General features: G+C 33.1%; 1 protein-coding gene and 1 non-coding gene across 3 annotated transcripts; one reads left to right on the top strand and one right to left on the bottom strand.

Annotated features, from left to right (window-relative positions):
• The first annotated feature begins 477 nt into the window (after window positions 1-477).
• On the top strand, window positions 478-19,363 carry LOC6650010 (protein CREBRF homolog). 2 transcript variants are annotated; one of them, XM_023180822.2, is made up of 5 exons: window positions 478-571; window positions 16,467-18,589; window positions 18,657-18,912; window positions 18,986-19,111; window positions 19,182-19,363. In XM_023180822.2, the coding sequence occupies exons 2-5, from the start codon at window positions 16,619-16,621 to the stop codon at window positions 19,289-19,291; spliced, it is 2,463 nt and encodes an 820-aa protein (XP_023036590.1). In that variant the 5' UTR covers window positions 478-571; window positions 16,467-16,618; the 3' UTR covers window positions 19,292-19,363. The 2 variants fall into 2 exon arrangements, with proteins under 2 accessions (XP_023036590.1, XP_023036591.1); XM_023180823.2 differs by having other exon boundaries at window positions 19,185-19,363.
• Window positions 19,364-22,905: 3,542 nt separating this feature from the next.
• Window positions 22,906-23,012, bottom strand: LOC6650011. The gene has a single exon (XR_049949.1). It is a non-coding gene; the product is annotated as a U6 spliceosomal RNA (small nuclear RNA).
• Between the last annotated feature and the right edge of the window lie 1,189 nt (window positions 23,013-24,201).

Here is a 24,201-nt window from a genome sequence, read left to right on the forward strand (position 1 = left end):
CCATGTGATATACATTAATTACATCAACTCGGACAGATATCTGCTATATATATATATGTATATATATAAATATATATTTATACGATCCATGTGTGTTTCTTTGCTTTGTTGCACCAAAACTGCATATACAGAACTTGTATATCTACATCTGCATTACAATATATTCATATATATATATATATAGACTATATATCTCTTTGTCTTTATTTCTCTTTGGATTTGTTATAATTTTCAACCATTTCCGCATTGTCAAACATCTGTACTTATTCTTAGATATATAGACATATGTATATAAAAACTAAATACTATTGCCAATGTCTGCAATCAGTGAACCGAATAGATATATATATTTGTATAGTCTGGCCATACATACTCACAAATGTCTCGTTTCCATGCAGTAGCTAAGCAAATTATTAAGATTTTTCCTTATTTTTACTTGAGAATAATAGTTGAATTTTAATTTTATTACATTTACAGGTTGTTAAATTGTTTTTTTATTTCTTCTCAAAAACAAAGCTAAAGAAAATGTCTACACTTAATCACTGACTGGAGAAATTATCACTAAGCATAGGTAAGTTAAAGAATCAACAAACTTAATCATCATCAATATATACTATAAGCATATACATACGTATGTATTGAGTCTTGAATACCCTATAACTACACAGTTGGGTATATTGCCAATGTAAAAAAATAATGTCTTTAACCAATAAGGTTTCTGAATCCAAAATATAATTTATAAAGAACTTCTTTGAAGGTCATTTAGATAATATATAGAATAAATATGTAGATAGTCTTATCATCATAATCTTTTGTTTCTTCTTTTTCCATATATGACTTTATAAGAAGGCTTTAATATTATCAAAAGTTTCATTTAGAGTACATTTCAAGTCGTTACAAACAAACATTTTTGGTATAGTTAAATTTTTGGTTGATTGCTCGCTTGGTTTGTTTTCAACCCAAAACAGTTTGCCCATTGGCCCTGAACTTGACTTGATGGAGCGTGTTAGCTGGTTAGATTTGTTGTGGTTGTGAAAAATACAATTCGAAAACAAAAACAAAGAGTCATTGGCTCTTATAGAAAATTGCTTAGTTGTTGAAGAATATTTTGTTGGATATTTTTCGTTGGTTTCTTTTTCTTTTCTTTTTTTTATCAGAGACCTATAATGTGGGTTTTTTTCTTGGTTTTTTTGCTTTTGTCGTCCGCTGCCGGGGCCAATGAACGTTTTAGCTTACGAATCAGCAGGAATATAATAATAAAAAAAAAAGAAAATAACGAGAGGGCGGAAAAAAGGGGAGGAAATTTTTTGTTTATATGTGAGTCTAGCAAATTGCTAAATGGGTTTTTATCACATGCTGAGTGCATGGCAGTTGCCTGCCTTTATTTATAAAAAAATTTATTAAAAACAAACCGGAATAAGAAAATAATTTCAACACCAACAATATTTTCTTGTCCAAAGAAAATCAGACTTAACCAAATAACGTTGTTTTTGGGGTCAAATATAGGTAAATATTTTTGTTTTGCTGATAGTTATAATTTTCATTCAGAAACTAACATAATTGTTGGAAATAGTTTTCCATTTCTGAAAACTATTGCCAATTTAGGAAACTTGTATTCAATAAAACATAAACAGATCGATACTCATCCATGCCCGAGGGAACGCTTAAGGGAAAAATTCGTATGCCACACCCCCTTGGCATGAAATTCGCCCCATTTGGGGTTGGTCCTTGATGGTGGAGCTGACATATTGAAAAATTGCGACGCAGAAATTATGCTGCAAGGGTGAAGAAGCCTTCAACAAATTGTGGGACATGGGGGAGAGTTGGAGCCTCCCATGCTTCGCGTCTTACTCATCATGTGGGTGTCCAGACCCACGTGTCCTTGTCAGGCATTAACAGTCTGCGGCTAGGATATTTGTTGTCCTTCTGTTTATTCATAATAAAAACAAAAATAGGCGAGGACAACAAAACAAGAAGAACAACAAAATAGCTTAAGGATTAAAGAACGAAGTTTGCATACCCTGACAAATTATTCTAGAACCTTAAATCGAAAGATGACTTAATTAAAAAATATTTATGCTTGGCGTCAAATGCCTTTAGCATTTTTAATTAGCTTGCCCCAAAAATTTCGCGCCTCCGCATAATTAATGAGAAATCGGCTCGAGACGAGGACGCCAACGCCCATAAGTAGGCAACACACAAAAGCAATGAAGAAATGGGAAAATTTTCAAGGTCCTTAAAGCTTGTTTTGGCCTGCCATGAACTTGCTTTCCCCAAAGAGAACAAAAAAGAAAAAAAAAGAAAGCGAGAGTGACAGTGGGTAGAAAATGCGAAATTGGAAATGGAAATTCGAGCTGCTGTTGCTTTTTGCTTGTCACTGTCACGCCCACAACAATAATGTGTAGGCGCTGACATGTGTGTGAGTGTGTGTGTTGGTTTAGGTGGGTGGTAGGTGTATGGAAAAATATTTTGTAAATACTCAGGATGCCGGCGCCCACTCTTATGTCCTTGACAGTCATGCGTTCCTGCGTACATATCCTTGCGTATTGACTGGAAAGTGCTTTGCTCACTGTTTTCATGTTTTCGTGTCGCAATTTCTTACTCAAGGACACACTCAACTCGTGTCCTCGTCGTTGTCGTTGTGATTTTCCTCTCAATTCGTACATACTTCGTTTCTATTGTTGTTGTTGTTGTTGCCATGTTGCTTCTACTCATTTTCATCAGTTTCAAGTGTTGTCGTAGGCAACTGAATTTCATTGAGGGCAAATTGGTTGTCCCCCCCTCTCTCCCTCTCTCTTAGTAATTTGAATTACTTGGTTTGGTACCTACTTAAAATATTTATTATTATTATTGCCTATTAAATGGACACTTGAGAAATGATTCCAAACGAAATTATCAACTTGAACTAGAAATAGCACAAAATCGTTGACAAAATCAGACTTAATAAATCAATTTCATCAAAATCAGACTTTATCAGATTATTTGTACATTTTTCAAGTACTAGTATTATGAAACTTAAAATTGAAACTTGATATTTCAATAATATTCTCATTTCTTTATATTTCTGTTTAATTTTTTCTCATTACATCTTATTTTTTGCATATTGCATCAGCTAAATTGAATGTATTCAAAGGAATATAGAACGAATTATACAAAAAGCAAAAGGAAAAGAGAATATAATGTCATACTTAATTAAAGTATATGACGTTTATATTATACTCTATAAGTTTTCTATTTGTATGAAAAGGCTGCCACACACGATGGCATGATTCAAACTCTTTTTGTTTGAAATTTGAATACCAATCGTCTATTTATGGAAGATATTTGTAATTGGAAATTTGTTAATATTCATTTTTGCTTATATCTATCCATACATAAATCATATGTTGATTGACCAACCAATTTCTTGTAATGTCAGCAAAAATTGCATTTTTTAAAAATCGTATTTTTAGTCTTTTTCGTATAAAGTATATGGTACCTACATATATATTTTGAAAAGATATAGTATTTGATTCAGTGTTGTAAACAAGTTTATTTTTGCACTAAAAATCAAATCAGAATCCAAATCGGCCAGACAATTTCATAACAAAAACAAAATTTGCATAAAAAAAGAAAGGAAAAAACAACAACAAGAACAAAACAACAACGATAGAGAGGGAAAATAAATAACAAAACAAGCGAATAAGCAAGAAAATAATAAAAAAAAACAAGAAGAAATAACACGCCTTCGCCGCCCCCTCGCCAGAAGTAAACAACAAAAGTGACGTCAAAAACAAAACGAGTGGGCAGACCGCAAAGCGGGAGACAGTGTGAAAGAGACACCAAATGAGGGAGAGAGATAGCTAAAAGCTTTTGTAAATGAATTTATTTAATAATCAAAACAATAACAACAACAACAAAGCCGACAGACTGTACCCAAGCTCCCCCAACTCTTCTACACCTCTCACTACTCCTCATCCCTTCCATCATCATACTTTAGCCCAAGAACCCAAAACCAAAATGGAAAAGTGGAAGTGAAAGAAGCAACAGACAGAAACCGCGGTTAGTATATAACCAGAAGCGGATTTAGTAAATTCAAGTTATGGGCCCCAAATTAAATCTAATTGAATTTAGATATTTTAATCGATTATTACATTTGTTCATAAAATGATTTCGAAATAGAAGAAAACGAAGAAATGCAAAGTTGTCCAAATTTGAAGAAATGTAGCCATAGTCGAGTTGGCCCCTTGCCTTTGCCGCGATGCCGGCCCTGATAAAGGGTGAGAGCACATGCGCGCTTAGTGGAGCAACAGGGGGTGGAGAATGGGACAGTTGGGGAACAAACGAGAGACAGAGAGAGAGCAACGGAGAGTGCCAGCGAGCTTTTGCTGATGTTTTTGTGACTGAGCTTTGTAAACTTTTTATCAATCGTCAATCGGTCAAGAACGTTTCACGAGAAAACACCACAAAAGAGAATAAAGCGAAAAAAGAAGAAGAAACTTCCCCCTCATCGCGTGTTTCTTACAATTCAACATTCGTGTAGAGTGTGATAATCAAAATAAAACAAGAAGGAGCAAGCGGGATAGAAAGAGGATTATATGTTTGTAAATAAAATGCATTGATATAATTTAATTAGCAAGTAATTAAAAACAAAAATAAACCAATTGCTTTCATCTCAATATTATATACATATATGTATATAACATATGTATATGTATGTGCTGCTTCCTCAACTAATTTGGTGGCATTTATTTAAACCCAAAACTCAATCTCCAATTGTCTGTCTGCCCGAACTAGTTTGGCAAATCAATAAAACAACTCAAACACATAATTTGCATAAATAAATAAAGCAAGAAACAAAAAAAATTTAAAACAAAAATATATAAAAAATCACACACAACGCTGGAATTTGCCCACAAAAATCGTACACAAAAAAAAGAATACAAAAATTCTTAGTAAAAACAGCCGCCAAACGCGGAGAGAGACAAAAGCGACTACCAACAACCCCAAACCCCCAACCCCCTCCATACGAAAAACAAAAACACAAACAAAAGCTCGCGCTCTCTATCTCTCTGCCTCTGCTGCTGCTGCTGCTTGAGCTCCACTCACAGCCAATCAGTTGTTCGCCACAATCTCAGCTGCTTGGATCGCTACCAAAAAACGATCTCACGCTAACGGAATCGGGCAAATCCATTTGAAACACCAAAATTGACAACAAAATTGACCACAAAATTGTTGTAAATTTTTGCCTTAAATTCAAAAGAAAACAAAACAACAACAACCAAGAAATTGTGTAAAATGAGCATGAAAATTTAAATGTTTCAAACAAAAAGAAAAAAAAAACCTACAATGCAAAGTGTTCAAGTGTTAAAAGTGTGAAAAAATATATATTTAACAAAAAGTATCTACATCAACAAAATTTTTAATTCAATTCAACTGATAAGATTATGCGAAAAGAGCCAACAAAAGTTTAAACAAAAAGTGTTTCTTTCTCTTCGAGTTGATTTTGTGTGGTGTTTTTTTTTAGTTTTGGTTTTTTGTTGGTTGGTCATTCATTATACATAAATAAATTGCTGTTTTTAATCGCCACATGCACACACACACACACATGTGTGTGACCTAGTTAAATGAACAACAACAAAAACAAATACCAACCGAGCAGCAGCAACAATAATAAAATTTACATATATTTAATTGAGCATGCCCATGCATAATAATTAATAATAAAAAAAAAAAACCAAAAATAAGGTGAAAAAAAATACCAACAATTCAAGAAGAAAAATGTTTAAACAAATTTGTGTATTTTAAGAAAAGTTTACGGAAGTCGTCAACACATCGCAAATATTAACGATATTCCATTTTCTTCAATCTTGAAGCAACAATTAATTGAAATTGTTTGTGTTAATTACATTTATATGGTTTCATACATATATTTTGATATATATAAACATTGGAAATTTGGAAAATATTCAGGTTGGTATTCCCCCCTTACAAGAATGTTTAAACAAAATGCAAAAATAAACATTAACAATTTCTCCTAGATTTATGGGGTGCTCTTTTGAAAAAGAAAATAATAAACAAAAAAAAAAAAAAAAACGAATAAAAACAACAAACGTTTGAACATGCAGAGATTTCGTTTTCGTTTTTTTTTTTTTGTTAGCAAAAGATTAAAATTTATAATAATGTTCCAAATTGGTTTAATTGTTTTGTTTAAGAAACATTTTATACATATTTCATCCTTAATAAAATAATAAAAGCAGATTTTGCGCTTATTTTATACTTAACACTGATTTTGGCGAGTTTTAAAAGTTATAAAATCATTTTAAAAAAAACTGATTTATGAAGATATGGACCACTTGGGCCTTTTTCAAAATTGTAAATAACATAAATCTTTTGTTCTCAACACCAATCGCTCTATCCGACAGATATCTTCATGTGGATAATTTATGACAATACCAATTAGAATAGAAAACTTTTCAACATATGTAACTCTTGGCTTCTGATCTCTTCTAATCATATAAATCAATTCCCCACTCTCCCCTCGGCAAACCAACAAGCAACGAAAATGAAGTTTGTTGTAATCTGAAACTAATGAAGAGGGAAGGGGATAGAGTTAGAGAGCATCATATTATTATTAGGGCATCGTGGAACATAAGCCCATAAACATTTCGAGATTTATTTATGCATCGAGGCCTAGGCTATTAAAACTGAAGCCCAATAACTTGAGCATTTCCTGTTGGTCATTTGGTTATGCGAAGCTTCAACATCACACATTAATCTATAAGAGAAAAAGAATAGCCAACTTTCAAATACACTAAAATGATAAGTACTGAAATAAGCAAAATACACATAACATTCTGGATTCTAAAGTGAATTTTTATGAAACTAAACTAGAATTTTGTAAACTGAACTCGAAACTTTTGACAAAATCAGCAAAAAAAACGAAATATTTGATTTGGGAACTTCCTTTGTTTTTATTTCTTTCACATTTGTGCAAACACAAACAAAAAATGTAAAGAAAAAGTAGCAAAAATTTAATTGAATTTGATTTCAATTTGAATTTTTAGCGCTTTTTGTATTTCGTGTTTGTGTGTGTGTAGAAGAGAAGAAGAAGAAGAAGGAGAGTTCAGTGTCAGTGCGAAAATTCAAGGTTGAAAGTTTTTTTTCGATGTGTGTGGAATATCAAGAAATGTGTGTGAAAAGACAAAACCCAACCGAGTAGAAGTATATCGAGCCTAGGCCATATGTTGGGCAAATACCAGATAGCATATATGTATGTATATATATGTGTGTATCCCCTTCCTCACTCTCCCAATGCCCACCTCGAATCTGTCAGAGCTAGTTTTGTTTTGTTTGTCAAACGACAGCTTTGGATAGTCGACATCGTCTTAGGCTCAATTCGCTTCGTTTGCTTTAGGCGCCACATTACTTATACGACATGTGGAGAGACTTAAACGAGTGCCAGAACAAAAAGAGCGACAGTGAGAGCGAGAGCGATAGAGTGAGAGAGAAAAAGAGAGAATGAAAATGACTACTGATTGAGTTAATTGGTTTACATTCAACTGGATTTTGGTTATTTCTTGTATATAGAATTACGCCCTCTCATATTATACATACTTATACATATATATATATATGTCTATAAATACATATACATATAAACATATATGTATAAATGACTCAACAAGTGTGGCAAAACGATAAGAGAAGCTAGAAAAACCCATTTAAGTATGCAATTTTAACGGCTGTTGGGAAAATAATTATGATTATTATGTCTGACCAAAGCATTTAAACAATTAATTGCATTTCAACAAAAATTAAGAAAAAAGCTGATTAATATGAGAATTTCAAATATATTATGTATTTTGGAATAAGGCTATTTAAACTTACATGCTTTGTTAACATGATTTAATTTGTGTTTTTATTAATTGAAAGCCAAATGTGTATTTTAATATTTCTGTCTGCTTTTTATCTGCCATATCTCATATAAAGCCGAAAAAGCGAATATTTTAAGAATTGAAATCAAGATAATTATATTTCCAATCTATAAGATGACAAGATTTAAAAGCAAAGTTCAATGAACTGTGAATGAAGATTGAATATTTTTTACAATTCATTTAGGTAGTTTTTCTTCGAGACTTCGAGCTCAACAAATGTGAGGATTAATGGCAGAAAAATTGTCTTTCTTGAGTTTTACAACTATTAGCAACATTTTTTGTCCCCTTAAACCGACTGCAATATCATAATATGCATGATACAAATCGTTCTTGAATCATTAGGGTAAAAAAATAAACGTGCTTGCTATATTTCAATAATAAAAAACATCGTTTCATATAAATAAATTGGGTAATAATTAATAATTGTCATCGTCCGTCATTGTACTATATACAAAATAAACAATTTGTAGCGAATCTGTAAAACTTAACACATTTTTCATTTTGATTGCCATTCCATTGGACCCGTACTACCAGTTCTTATCATGAATCATGGGACGGAGTAAAAAATAAAAACAAAAAACAAGAACCTCACTTCGATTTATCTAATCAAGTTTGACAAAACAAGAATATTCGATTAATAATCCAACTAGTTAAGATAGTGAATAAGCAAATATATATATATAAATATTGTAAATAAATTGATTTGAATTGAATAATTTTGCAGGCAATTTGGATTTATTTTGTTTTGTTTTGTTTGGTTTTTTTTGTTGTTGTGATGATCAATATTATAAGTAAATTGCATCATTTTTTGTTTTGCTCTTTGCTCTTGATGCTACAGTTTGAGATATATGTGTGAGAGAGAGATAGACAAACACAATATAGTTTTAAATGTGTCTGTCAATTGATTTGTTTAACAAATTCTATATATGTATGTATATAGTATTGGTATATTATACAGAATATTCCTCTATATATTCTATATACGGTCATTGCTTTTTCGCTGTCGTTTGGCCTTCAACTTTCTTTGTTGAAGGAGGTAGAAGAAGATTTCTCACAGATTTTTACAGCCCACAAGCAGCAAACTTGTTTGCTTTTCTTTTCGAAAGAATTTCTTTCCAATTTGTTTTTATTCTTTCCTCTCTCTCTCTTTCTCTCTATATCTTTCTATGCAAAATTTAAACGTTTCAAAATTCTTTCAAGTCTTTTACTTATAGCTACAATTTGTTGATTTCCATGTTAATTTTCTGTGCAAATATTTAAACATAGTTTTTCCATCTTGAGATATGCATTACATATACATATATGTATGTATTCTTATTATTTTTGTTCTGTTTTGGAGTGGGAGGTTTATTTGGTTCTGTGATAAGATAAGTTTCTTCCTCCATACTTTTCTCACTCATCGCGTACTCGTCTCTCTCTCTTTTTCCGTTTCATTTTGAATATGGCCTGACAATGTTGTGGTGGCAGTTAGAATATATATAAGTATATATATATATACGATTCGTATACGATTCGCAAAGTGACCCAGTGGAGAGGAGGCAGTCAAAGTACTTATCAGCTGCGTCGCTGCTGGAGCTGGCACGCGGCTGGAAGCTGATAAGGGGACGACATAGCGGGATATTTGGAATGGAAACGACAGCTGTTAGAAGAGCAAGAGGGGGGGCGTGAGGGTGGTGAGGGAGCAATGTAAACCAGACGTCTCTAGAGAGTGTCTGGATGATAAGTTATTGCAGTTAGACTCACGTGTTTGAACCGCCTCCTCCTCAGTTCTCAGTCTCAGATATTACTTACGTATTTTTACATACATATATCCCTTTAGTCTGTGTATATATATATATTCAGTCACGATTTCTATTCAAGGTTCGTTTTGAGGTTTGTTTAACATTTCTCAGCATCATCGATTTGTGCTAATTTCTCTTTGTATCGCTAAATCAATATAAATTGATTTTAATTATTTATCTATTAGCGAAACCAGCGGGCAGAGCAAACATTTTCCATTTTGCTATTTCATTGGAATGAGAGAGAACCATACCATATACATATTGATATATGTATATATTCTCTCATATCTGTGGCTATAAACACGTGATCTATAAAAGAAATTTCCATTCTTAGAATTAATATTTTGCCAGGTTTTGCGAAACAATTTTTCTCAGGAAACTATTTTACTTGATTTTCAAGTAAAACAACAGTTTATAGAAAAGAAGAAAAGTGTGTCGAAGAAATGTCGAAAAAGGATTACAAAACGAAGGATATTGCAACATTATGTTGGGAAAATTTAATTGAATTTCTTTTTTAAGTATTATAATATTATAGTCTTAAAGCTAGTTTGATTCCTTTGTTACCTGCACACACAAAATGTTAAATGGTTAAATTGATTATACGCGTCTACAACAATTTTTAGAATTTACAATTTACGTCAGCTGTGTAGTGTTTGTATAATAAGTTCAACAACAAAATAAATAAAAGAAAACACAACAAAACAAAACGAAACGAAACGAAAACGCGACAAAACGTTTGTTATATCATCAATAGACAGCTACTTGCTATGCTATGCTACACATTCCGGGGTACCTATATATATATGTTTATATATTAATACGAAAACTATAAACCCAAATCTCCCCCCAACTTTCCGCCTGTGTGTAATCCTCAATTCGTGTTGTTTTGTGTTCTGTGTGTTCTATTTTTTGACCTGCGGAAAACGAGGACACTAAAAATAAACCATATCATCGATGGGAAGAACTTGCACTTGGATGTACCATGTGGGGCTACCTCAACATAAATTTATTTAACTGTGTAGGTGGGCAAACGCGAATGAATGTTGCGTGTTTCAAGTAGATTTCAAAGCAAAATATGAAGTTAACTTGCCGACTTTTAAGATACCCTCTAAAGAAAGTCTGTAAACTAAAGTTAAAACTGGGTTTATAACTAAGAATTACTAGACTGAGTAAATTATCAACATATTACTTTAAAGAGAATGTAGAAATTGTTGAAAATGATTTCTTTTTCAACAAAAAAATATAATAAAATTACATATTCAACTTAAAATAGTTTGAGTTTCGTTTTTGTCAGCCAAAATCCTTTATATGGTTTGAATAAATGAATGGAAAATTGAAAACAATAACCAATTATATTATAATTGTTAAAAAACTCAGAAAAATGGTTTCTTATTTGAATAAACAACTTTATTTTGTTTATTCTTTGCCATAATCTTATCCCAACTAAGCTTTGTAAACTTTTGAACCCGAAATGTGACATGCTGAATGTAGTAACTAATATGCCGATAAATTTAGAAAATATATTTGTGTATTTTTGATCACCTCAATATGTGCCATTTCATGTTATGAGTGTGCAGGGTATACAAATCGCAGACAAAGAACTCAAAAGCAAAAGTGACTTGCATTTAAAATGCAAAACAAAGAAAAAGTTCACAAAAAAATAGGAAAAAAGTTCGAACATGTGACAACTAAAAAACTGTGAATATAACAGAGAGAAATAGAGAGGGAGAGACAGAGTGAGAGATAAAGTGAGGCAGGGCAGAAAGGGGATAGATCTAGCTTTAATGCAGGCGCAGGCATTGACCACTGCCACTGACCCATTGATAATACGGAACGGAAGTTCTGTGGGTAACCATTTTTTGTTTTGACTTAGTCTCTGCTTTAATTTAAAACCTCTCTCGCTTTTCCTCTCTCTCTCTCTCTCTTTCTCTCTGGCTGACTGCTGGTCTTTGGAATGAATTTAGTGATAGTGACAAAAGCGTGTTTTAGTTCCGATGTGATTTACGCAACTTGAACTTTATGAATATCAAAACAAAGTTAGTTTAGCTTAGTGAATATGAAGAGGTAATTTGGTCATATATATTTTAACCTAATTCTTTGTTGTCATCAGTATTAAAGTATTGTGTAAAAATAAAGCAAATGACATAAACCCGCAATAATATTACTCATACAACATGAGGGCCCAAAAAAGAAATAGATAAAGTACTTACACCCACAGTTCTAAAGTGCTTAGAGGGAAATGTTGGCCAGAAAAACTAAACAAATTTTCTAATTCTAAAATAAAGCTTTTAATATTAATACATCTTTTTATAAGGCCTTTTAGTTTTAGCCTTTATTATAAATATGTTTAAGGTATTATGAAATGTTTGCACTTTGATCTAGAATTATTTTTTATTAACTTCCTACTTTTCTGAATGTAAAATTTGTAATTTCCTTTTGTCATAGTCTCATGTTTCACAATCGTGCAAATATGCCTTAAAGAGTGCCCTACACGCGTAGCGCAATCAACAAGCACATGAAATTCTCCTATACAAATGAATGTAGAAATGTTTCTACACACACACACACACACACATTCATAGTCTTGCCACTTCTAGTATAAATTCTGGCGAAATGTAAAAGCTTCCTTCACCACTTTGAAACCCACTTACCCCGCATCGTCATGTCAACAACAGAAACCAGTCAGTCAGGCAAAGCTATGAAAAAAAGCTCTCATTATATACCATAAAATACAAATACTATATTTAATATATACAAACCACACATTAACACACAAATATACATATATAGAAATGTATATATGAAAAGTATATCTATAAAGTCTACGAAAATGGCGACAAAAGCAAACAGAGGGAAAAAACATATGTTACTCAGAAGAGAGCGCAGACTCGCCATATGGAATGGGAAAGACAACAGCGAGAGAGAGAGAGAGATAGTGTGAGCGCCCACGCTCTCAAAAGCTTTTACAAGCTCTTCTCTTTTTAGTTGTTTACAACTCTTGACTGTGTGTGAGTGTGTGTGTGTGTGTGTGTAAAACAAAAGCCAAACTGTGATAAATAATAAATTCAAAACAAAATATAAAAAATAAACAGTTTTGACCTTGAGTTTTTCCTTTTTGGTTAACATTTTTCTTCTCACTTCCCCTTTCTCTGTCTCCCTCGCTCTCATCTTCTGTATTCTTTGTTGTTTGATAACTGTTTTTGTTTTCGCCTATAATTGTTATTTGTTATTTTTTACCCTTTATGCATTATTTCATCGTCTGTTGAAATTGTTGCCATTTGTTTATCGCTCTCTCTTTCCTGGTCTCTTTCACTCTCTCCTCTCTGTGTGTGGCCCATGTGCTAAAAATTGATTTGAAATATAAATTTGCCATATAGGTATATATTAATCATACGTCAGGTTGTCCAGCTTTTTGAATTGGTCATGCCTCTTTAGAGCGACAATGTACTTTAACCTTTGTTAACTGAAACGCTTTTTCACGTGCACACACATCGACACACGGTTGTCACCTGAGTGGAAAGGTGGAATTTCAAATTTCACATTTTGGCTTAAACATTTGACTTTTCATCAATTTTGAATGATATATTTTGTTAGGTTAAGTTAAAGATTTAGAAATTATATTTAGAAATTCATTTATTTGTCGGTATATAACAATTTATTTAGCAAAGTTCACGCATTTGTTCGATCGTCTGGTTCTGGTCTGTCTTATCATATGTTTTGAATCAGATGTTCTACCCACTACTCACACACTCACACAAACATATATAAACACACAAATATCGACAGCAAACATTTGTGCCCGCTCATTAACTTTTTGACTGTGTGTGTGTGTTTGTCTCTTCTTCTGGTCTCGTCTTCTCTTCTCTTCTCCTTCGCCTCGCTCCATCGACAATCTAATTAAAATGTTTGCCTTCTTTTTCATACAATTCCACTTAAGTTTTTTTTTTTTTTTCATTTTTCGGCAACGAATTTGTAATAAATTCTATTTTTTATTCTCTATGTATTATCTCTATTTTAGTACATAGGCTCCCATTGTTTGTTTTTTTTCTTTCTGTTTCTTTCCTATATACAAATTCTTGTTTAAGAGGGTTGTCTATGTGTGTGTTTGTGTTGGTGTTTGTGTTTGTGTGTTGGGGGAGGGTGAGGGGCGTAGTTTTGTTTGGCCTTCAAAGCGTTCAGCTACCTTTGACGAATATTAAACAATTTGAAAAGGAAATAGCAACAATGTAAAGAAACTAGTGAAACAACTATATCACTTATATATAGAATTTGTTTTATTTGGTTTTTTTTTGTGCCCCCGATGCTGCCCCCTTCTCGTGTCTAACCTTCAGAATTGTGGTTAGTTTTAAGTGGATGAGCGACAGGGGGGGACACACGAGCATTACAATTTTTCCTTGTAATCCGAATATTATCAGAGGCTGTTGGCTTATCGTTTTGTAGTCTGATAAGCACACGAGAAAGTCAATGAGTTACAATGTAATAGAACCTATTTAATAAGCCTTCAAGGTTTAAAGTTGAATTTTTATAAAGAAAATGACAATGAAAAGTTTTCTAATCTTGTAGAAGATGAAAATCTAAACTCTTGACATTTGTAATCATGTCTCTAATTATTAACTTGTTAACAACATTTGATTTCTCGCATTTCTAACTTTTTTATTAAACAATTTCGAATATGCATTTCTTTCAAATATTAACAATAATTCAAAAACAGTTTCTTTTATTATAAATAAATCTTTTTGATAAGAATTTTAATAGTGTCCCCATGGAGCATTTATTTACTTTGAAAATTATAGTAGCTTATTCTTATAAAGGGTTGAACCCCTTATCTTTATTTTCAGCTTATCTTTGGCCTTTCTAATAACCCAAATAAGTGTACATATCTACATTTATACATATGTACATATGTATACTATATTAATATCAAGGTTTTTCTTCCTTGAAATTGTATTTTTGTATGTGAATTTGTTCTTGTTTCTTGGTTTTTTCCATAATGCGTCGTATCAAAAAATTTCTTAATATACTAGATGCATTTCTCATATGTAGCAAGGAGGCAACAAATTATGTCTATAAAATTTCAAGCAAAAATTTCTTTTTCTTTCACTCTTTTCGATGTAAACAAACTAATTAATATTTATTATTGAATCCCAGAGAAATTGTTTTAGCATCCAGTAAAAGCAAAATAGGCTAACCTAAAATCTAGCCGAAAAACCATTAATTTGCGCATATTTTTGGTCTAGTATTTTGTTATTCTTCATCTATTTGCAGTGGTAGCATTTGCCCCCTGTAATTGGATTGGATTTTCAAGAGTTACATTCAGTTTGGTTCTTTTGAGATCTGTGTAGACTTTTGAAAAGTTAGACAACATAACTTTCGAAGAATTTAGTGACGTCCATTACTAATACTAATTCTAATTTGACTCATTAGTACTTAATGTAGGGAACCCAAAAGTCGTTTTTGCTAAATATTCTTTCATGTTATTGTTTTGAAAGTGTTTTTTAAGTAGAGTATGATGAATCAAATGGGTCGAAGGGGGGGTGGGTTATGGACTTTAGCTGCCTATCACATCAAAACATGACAATGGCAGAAACTAAAAAGAAAACAACAATGATAAACACAAAATAAACAAGAAATTGGCAATAACAAACCAAACCAAAATGGTATCTAGAGTTAAGTATGCTTTCAGATTTTTGCAAATTCTGTCTAAATATACCTTGAAATATATACATATATATGTACATATGTATCAGGTGATGATGAGATTGTGCTAATCTTACAATATCTTTTGCGCTACAAAACGAAAGTTGCTCATCAGGTTTTTAAGAGTGTTAGACATTGTAGCAAGTCACAGAAGTTGGGATAAAAATCACATATTTTTATTATTTATGTACAATACTTAGAAATTCCTTATTCTTTTGCGATCAGATAAAAGCACGTGTTCAATTAGAAACATAAGCCATCAATCATAAATATATATTACACCCAAGACTAATTGAATGGACAGATATAAACAGATTTACACAGGGAGAAAAACAGAAGATATTGAATTGCTCAATTCATATGAGTATTAAAATAGATATAGCTTTAAATGATTTAACAAGAATTATTTATATAATCATTAGCTATCATTGACATGCAAAATTATAGTAAAGATTTGAAACACATTGAAAAGACGCCTAAATATATGCAACAAATTACGAAAACATAAAAATAAATGGCGGAAATCTTTCAACTTTTTGTACTATAAAATTAAAAAAATTCAGAGAACTTAAGTATTCTTTACTTTAGTTTTTGTACTAACTAAAAATGTTACATAGTTTTTCTTGCAGTGTATTTTATGGTTAGCTCTAAGTAGTTCCGCCTTCAACAATGTGGATAACAAACAGTTGCATATACATATCAATATAAGCTAACAGAAAGCATATTAACATATATTCATATATGGATATAGATATGGTTAGATGGGACAGGGTGAGGGGAGGGGTTGAGTATGGTGAGGGAGAATATCTCTGTAGCTAGACTTTTATTATAGTTTTTGGGGTGGACCTTGTTGTAAGCTTCAATCTAGAATTACAACTACGATAAGGAACGAGGATGGGAGGGGCTGCATCGGGGGTTTTGCGGGGGGCAGTTGAGTTATTCCAAGGTTGTCTGTCTGCGTTTCCAGTATATTAAATTTAAATTTTTAATGTTCTGTTGGTTAATTAACTTTGGCACAAATTCATGCTCAACTTACTAAGTGCTCTCTTTCGTTCTCTATGTCTCTTTACAGCCTGAACCTGAAGGTGAACTAAACACTGAATTGAACGCAGTTAAAGCGTTCGGTGGGCCTGTTTGGGCCACCTGTGCCCCATCAATCCCCTTCCCCCTTCCATTTTGGAAATTTGGTGGCAGTGGCAATATAAATTACACACGTTTTTTGCAATGACAGAGAATCAAATGTATCCCATGTCATCGGAGTTCTTTGACACTGGATCGAATAGCAGCAGTAATACATTGAAATACGATTTATATACGTTGGGATCGAGTGTTGTGGGTGCGGCCCTGCCCACATTGACCATTAATACGGGCTATGGAAATATTAGTAGCAGCATAAGCAGCAGCAGCAGCAACAACAATATTAATAATAATTCCTCAAATGTGATGCTCAGTACAACGGCCATAACCATACCACGTAGTAATAATCCAAATCAAAGTCATCCAACTTATCATCATACGAGTCCATTGATACATTCATTGCCCAATAGCATAATGACCCACCAACAGCAACAACATTCGTCGCAGCATCAGCAGCAGCAGCAGCAGCACCAACAACAGGATCAACTGCATCATCATACGCAACAGCAGTCCATGCCCTTGGGTGAACTCTCTGATTTTGGTTTGGATGCCTTAGATGCCTCACTGTCGCCCACTCTGTTGCAAGATGTTAGCCTGAGTGTTGCCTCACCATTGAATAATCAACTTTATAATGGCAATACGGCGAATTCAAATGATCCCGGAACACCTGGAGGTGGAGCCTATTTCAATCCCGATATAAGCTCCACATTGAGCCTGAGTGTTGTGGGTGGTCTTAGTGGGGATCAATCGTTAATGTCCAATGAATTGCTCTACGAGATGACACCCAATTCGAATGCCATGTGGAGTGATATAAGCAGTGCCATTGTCTATACCAAACCGGAGCCATTTAGTCTTGATGACGATTATATATTTCCCAACGATAAGGCCGAGATTCAGGCAGCCGAATTGGCTGATCTGAATGGTGGAGATTTTCTTGATGTTATTGGTAATATTGAGGATCTATTGCCGGCTACGACTGTATCGCAGAATGTTAATTTCTTGCTATCGCCGCAAGGAGGATCGCAGCCAGATGGAACACATGATTCATTGCCCATGGAGTTGCTTCAACAACAACAACAACAGCAACAACAACAACAGCAGCAGCAGCAGCAACAACAACAACAACAACAACAGAGTGGCAGCCTGCCCCACTTGCAGACGCTACTTACACTCAATCAGCAGCAGCAGCAACAGACCCAATCAAGTAGTTCCTCCACTAGTCCCTATGAGATCTATCACAGTACACCCCAAAAGCCAGCCTCACTGGCTTCCAACAGTTTCTCGCCCTCGCAATCTCCCTTGACCACACCACCACCACCGCCGCCACATGCCAATCGCTCTCAATATCAAATGGTCAAATCGCGTAATATGCAGGAATTGATAAAGAAAGGTTACCCACCCATGGCTGGAGGCATGTCCTCACCATCGCCGCCAGGAGATCGCAGTCAACAGACAGCCGCTCTGAGTCCCGGCGGTAGCAGTGGCTTTGGCAGTGCCGCTTCGGCCAATAGTACAGGTCCTTTGATCACCACACCCAGTGGCTCTCAGGTGGCACGCAAATCCTTTGCTATACATGGAACAGCCGAAAGCTCACAGCTGAGTCGCTTGAGCAGCTCGGCACCCACACATTTGGGACTGGAGCATATCTGGATGCGGCGTGAACCGCGTCAGCATTTACTATCGACTGGCTCGCTGGCCGAGGCCGAGAGTTTCTCATCGTTGAGTACGGGCAGTGTCCTCTCACCGGATGGCATTGATTTCTCTCAGGACGATGACGACGATAATTCAAGTGAGAATAGCGACAACTATGACGATTTCAGCAGCGACAATGGTGGATCTGGCGATGAGGATGAGACACGCACCTCGACACCAAATCAGTTGTCCTCGAGCAAGGGTAAAGAGCGTTTCTTTTGGCAATACAATGTCCAGGCCAAGGGACCAAAGGGCAAAAAGTTGGTCTTCAACTCGTCGAAACTTGAGGATCCTCATGTTCTCAACGAAGTCACGGATCCAGTGTTTAGCCCCACCTGTTCTGTGCGCGGCATCAAAGTGTACAAAGTAAGCACAAAATTGAAAATATTTAATTAGATTTGCCAAATAATTTGAACTTATTTTCCATTTGCAGCATAGCGGCAAAGCCCGAAAAGGTGATGGCAATGATTTGACTCCCAATGCCCGAAAACTGCATAATATTGGCAAAGAGCTGGACAAACTGAGTCGCACCATCAATGACATGACTCCCGTCTCCGAATTGCCCTTCAATGTACGCCCCAAATCTCGCAAGGAGAAGAATAAGCTGGCATCGCGTGCTTGTCGTCTGAAGAAGAAAGCCCAGCATGAGGCCAACAAGATAAAGCTATATGGACTGGAAATTGAACATAGTAAGTTCAAAAAAGAAAACAAGATTGATTAAGTCAAACTAATTTCACACATTTTACTCATTACCTTTTCTAGAGCGTCTCATCAATGGCATTGCTGAGCTAAAGCAGGCCTTGGCTCTTAAGCATCGGACTCACAGTATGGGTGAATCCACGGAGGAGGTGGATCAACAAATTACACGCATTTACACCACAGCCTCAAGTATGTAACTCATTCGCACAGAACCACTTGGATAATGTAGCTAATTCAAATTTATTATCCTTTTTTGCAGCAGGCATACGTGTGGCAGGCGGTTCAACTGATTTTGTGAACAAAGTTCTGGAGAACATGCGTGGCGGTTTACCAAACGGTGGACTCGAGGAGTTGCGTAAATCATCTTAGAGATCATGCCAAATATAACTATTGAACCGCCCATCAAGTTTAGTCTATTAAGAAAGAATTTAGAATTAAAAACTTTGATGTTCTTTGATGTAGATGCCACTCAAAATGATAACCAAACCCAAACAAATTGGATACCCCACCACAAATACCACCCCGATCAAGACCACGACCAGAAACACAAACACAACCATTAACCACTTCCCCCAAATCCAGCTAAGAAACATATAAGGAGAGAGCAGATGTTGATAAATCGTGCCGATTTTTTGTATATGTTCTGCTTGAGTGATAATATGATAACCGAGATATAACTGTGATTTTATAGAGCCTGGGCGTAGTATGTTTTGTACGAAAAATGCATACAAAATGAAGCACACACACACACAAATACACATACACAACAAATTTATTGACCAGAATCAGAAAATATGAAACCCGAGAGCAAAAAAAAATATATTACAAATTCTTTGGAAAATATCTGAAAATATAAACAAAATAAAAAACATGTAAAGAAAGAGGCAACCACTAAAAACAAAAGAAAAAAATGCTAAGAAAATTTGTTTAACTATTATTAAGAATTGTTAAGAAACAAATGAAACGAAAAAAAATGAAATGGAATGAAAACAAACAAAAAAAGCAAAAGAAAAAAAATGGAGCAAGTAGGATTTAGCTACCAGTTTTACCTGAAACGATTTTTTACATTTGTTTTTCAATTAACAATTTTGTTTTAATTATTATTATTGAAATGAAGTGTAAAAGCGTAAAGAAAGTGAAAAAAATAAGTTACAACATTTATATACAACTGCGATTTATTTGTTTAAGTTTTTAGTTTATGCATAATTGGTTCAATGTTTTTTAGCACATAAGTTTTATATATATACCTAATGAAGTTAATGGAAAGATAGAAAGAAAGAGAGCGAGCTTTTATTATGGGGACTATACTTATTTCCGATGTTCTGTCAGTTATTGAATAGACTTGAAATTCAAAAATCATTTTCAATTTGCTAAATCTGTTATTTAAAAATTTCTTTTTTTCCGCTCTTGATATTGTTAAACTCAATTCTTAATTATTGATTCATGTTAACTTGATAGAGAACAGTAAAATATTGAAGAAAAAAAACTACAAAACGGAATGAAAAAGTCAATACAATTTGTTCTTTGAGCTACACAACCTTTTTTTCAATGGTCCTAGGTTATTAGTTTTTAAGTTTCATACATATATTCTTTATAAAATCTATTTTTATTCAAAAAGAAAAAAGAAAACTATATTAATTTACATTATACTTTATCTATAACTATATACATATATATATACATACATATGCATGGTGATATAATTTTAATTTCCTTTTATTTCTTGATGTAAACTTAATTTTCTTATCTGTAACTACATATATTTAAATACTATATACACTTTTACATATCGGTGTATATGTGTATTCACATGAAATCAATTAATTTTTTAAGTTTTTTCTATTATCCGTATACATACAAACATACATATGAGAAATACCTTCAATATATCAAATAATTTATTAATTTCTTAGACACATGAAAAATCATATATATTTTCAAAGGCTTCAAATACTTTTATTTTCTCGGGCAAACAAAAAAAAGAAAAGAAAACGCAAAAATATACACAAAAAACGAACGAAAAACGTAAAAAAAAAACATTTTTTGAGTTTTATTATGTTAATTAAACATTTTTTTGTTTTTAGAATTTTGCTCTGCTTCGATGCTAATTTTGTGATATTTGTATTCAATTTTCATTTTGGGTTGGGTTTTCCTTATTCTCCTTTCTCTCTTTCTCTTTATCTCACACTCTCCCATTTGGTAAAATGACTTTTGGGTTAGCCTTTTGTAACTGCTATTTGTTGCTTAACGATTTGTGTTCAGTTTGATATCAAAAAAAAATTTTAAAAAAAGATAAATAATTAATTTAACAAAAAAAAAAAAGAAAACAATTCTTTTTGATTTGTTTTTTTTTTGGAAATTAATTGAAAAGAAATAACTTATATATTTTCATTTTGCTAGTAATGAAAACGAGAACGAAAATACAAATTATAAAAGTGATTCAAGTTAAAAACTTAGAATATAGTTACTTGTGAACTAATGAACTCTACTCTCCCTCCTAATCCACCCGTATCCACCCCTTCCACCCTCCTCTCATCCAGCCTACAATACATAACCAATTCTAGTTGTTTTAACTAATTAGTATAGGCCTACAAAAAAAAAAAGAAAAATTAATAATATGAAAATAAAAAGAAAATGAAAAAATTATGAAACAATTGAAATTGAGCGCACATTTAAAATGAAAATTATGGCCAGCGGTTTTTTTAGGGTTTTCAAATTCGTGTTTTAAGTTTTTAGGAGCTTAACATACATAACTAAGTGATAAGAATTCAAAATTACACCCACACTCACCACACACACACACACACACACACACAAAGTACAAGCGACTAAAAAATCTCGATATATGTATATATATACATATATGTATATGTATATGCAATAATCGTATCGTATTTATAAGCGAGTCAGAGCTTTGATCTAAAAATACTAATATAGAATTCAAAGCGAAGCGGCATTGAAACATAAGCACGACAGTTCCTCAGTGTTTAATATTGTAAAAGATTACAAATGAAACAAAACATATTAAATATTTAAACAAATAAAAAACAAACAAAACAAAAGCAAACAATTTATATGTTATGGTTATTGTAAAAGTGTGCTTTATATAAATGTGCTTCATACATACAAACAGACAAACATTTTTTACATACATATTTAGAAATTTAAGCGAAGAATAAGCAAAACTACCTCAAAAAAAAAAAAAAGAAAACAAAACAAAAAATGTTGGAAAACAGAATTCAAGTTTCAGATTTATACATATGAGATATATATATATATATGAAAAAAAAGAAATATATATATTGAAAAGGTAAAGAAAGAAACAAAAAATTAAGAAAATAAAATAAAACCAAAACCAAGAGCCTGATTCATGTGTCCATTTAAAAAATAACGTAATATATATAATACATATTATGTATTTTCAAATTAAATTTAAAATTATATATTAAACATAAAACAAACGAAAATAAAAAATCAATTCAATTAATTGCAAACTAATTTCGGCTAGCCGAATATCTAATACACTTACAGAGAGAGAGATAAAGTCAATGTAAAATTCAACGAAGTTTTGTCTTTCTGTCGGTTTATTAGGAACTGAAAAAAAGAAAAACCAACAACAACAACAAAATAAATGTGGTGTCCAAGGAAAAATTCTTCAAATATATATATATATATACATATATAAAAAACAACTGTGTTGAAAATTACAAATTTTGTAAGATGTAAGAAAAAAATAAAACCTTAACGAACGAAACATAATTATTATGTGTAAAAAACAAAGAAATTTAAGCAACAAATTGTCTATATATACATACATACAAATATAAGGCAAAATACATACCAAATTACATGCATACACATATTAAAAGATAATACAAAATAAATGGCAAAAAGCAACAAAACCAAAACCAAAAAAAAATATTTTTATCTACTATTTTGTTTTTAATATTTTACCCATAGATTAACAGAGTTGGGTGTTGCAAAAAAATGTGGAACGCTTCACGATTTTGCGTGTCATCCTTGCGCAGGGGCCATGCTAATCTTCTCTGTATCGTTCCAATTTTAGTATATGTTCTGCCGAAGCAAGAACGAAGTGAGTGGACATAAGGCCCTATATAAATGCCACAAATGAAGAATAACAACTTGAGAATTATAAGAAATTTTTGCGAACTTGGTAAGCGACACCTAGTGTTCGTTTTGACAACAAGAGCGCCACTGTGACACCTTAATGCTTCCCAAGTTTCAAACCCATTACAATTTTTGTTGGTAGAATCTGATAGAAACCAGACGCACTCCCTATATTTCTCTTTTACACATCCCACAGACACACTTGCATTCTTCCTCTTCTCAAAAATAGTAGTCCCGTTCAGAATATGTCAAAAATTGCACGCTCTCTCCATTTCGCCATCTTCAAGGCTGAAATTTCCTTACTCACTACCACCACTATCCGTTCTATCGATCAGAAAGCGCCTGAAAATGAAATGCACTCTCCCACTCTCTTTCTTTCACCACCTCGAAGTCCAACGCTGCAACTCCCACTCGCATACACGCACCTGCTAATGTGTTAAAGAGTGCTGCTAAGTTAGAGAGAGATAGACCAAAAGTATGCGTATAAAAGAAAGAGAACGGAGCGGCGGGCTTCAACTTTTGAGGCTCCATTGTAGGCATCCAATGTCCAGCATTTGGAATCTGATCTTGGAAGTTTTGGCTAATTGTAATTATTTATATCATCCTATATGTATTATTTCTTTAGATCTGCATTTTATTTTTAATGTTGTTCCATATTCCAATGGATTGTCTAAAAGTTAAAAGTGGAAAAGTAAAGACTTAATGTTTCGCTTCTTTTATTTTAGTTCATCCTGATGAATGGCTTTTAATGGATAGTTGGCTTCCTCATCTTTGCCGCTAGAACGTTAAAATAATTCTTATTATTTTTTTATGACTCCCCCCATCTCTCAATCTTTTACTTTCTTATTGTTAGTTAACTTATACCTATAGAATGCCAAATAAATAAAATTTTCAATCAATATACCCCTTTAACAAAAAGATACTGGAGTTAAATATGTCTTGTTTTTAACTATAATGCCTACAACAGCAACAACACGAGTCGGTAGACTGTTATCCATAAATCTGAAAAATTACTTTTAATTGGCCAACACATTATGTGTTCCAATCTGTCATCTTACTTTCATTACCTGCAAAATGAAACTTGAAACATTTCTAATGCACCATTAAAAATTGCACTTGGTTTTTGTTTTGAATTTGTAATGACATTCCAA

This window comes from Drosophila willistoni, chromosome 3R (assembly GCF_018902025.1).
Source record: "Drosophila willistoni isolate 14030-0811.24 chromosome 3R, UCI_dwil_1.1, whole genome shotgun sequence".
In the NCBI taxonomy this organism is placed as follows: Eukaryota; Metazoa; Arthropoda; class Insecta; order Diptera; family Drosophilidae; genus Drosophila; species Drosophila willistoni.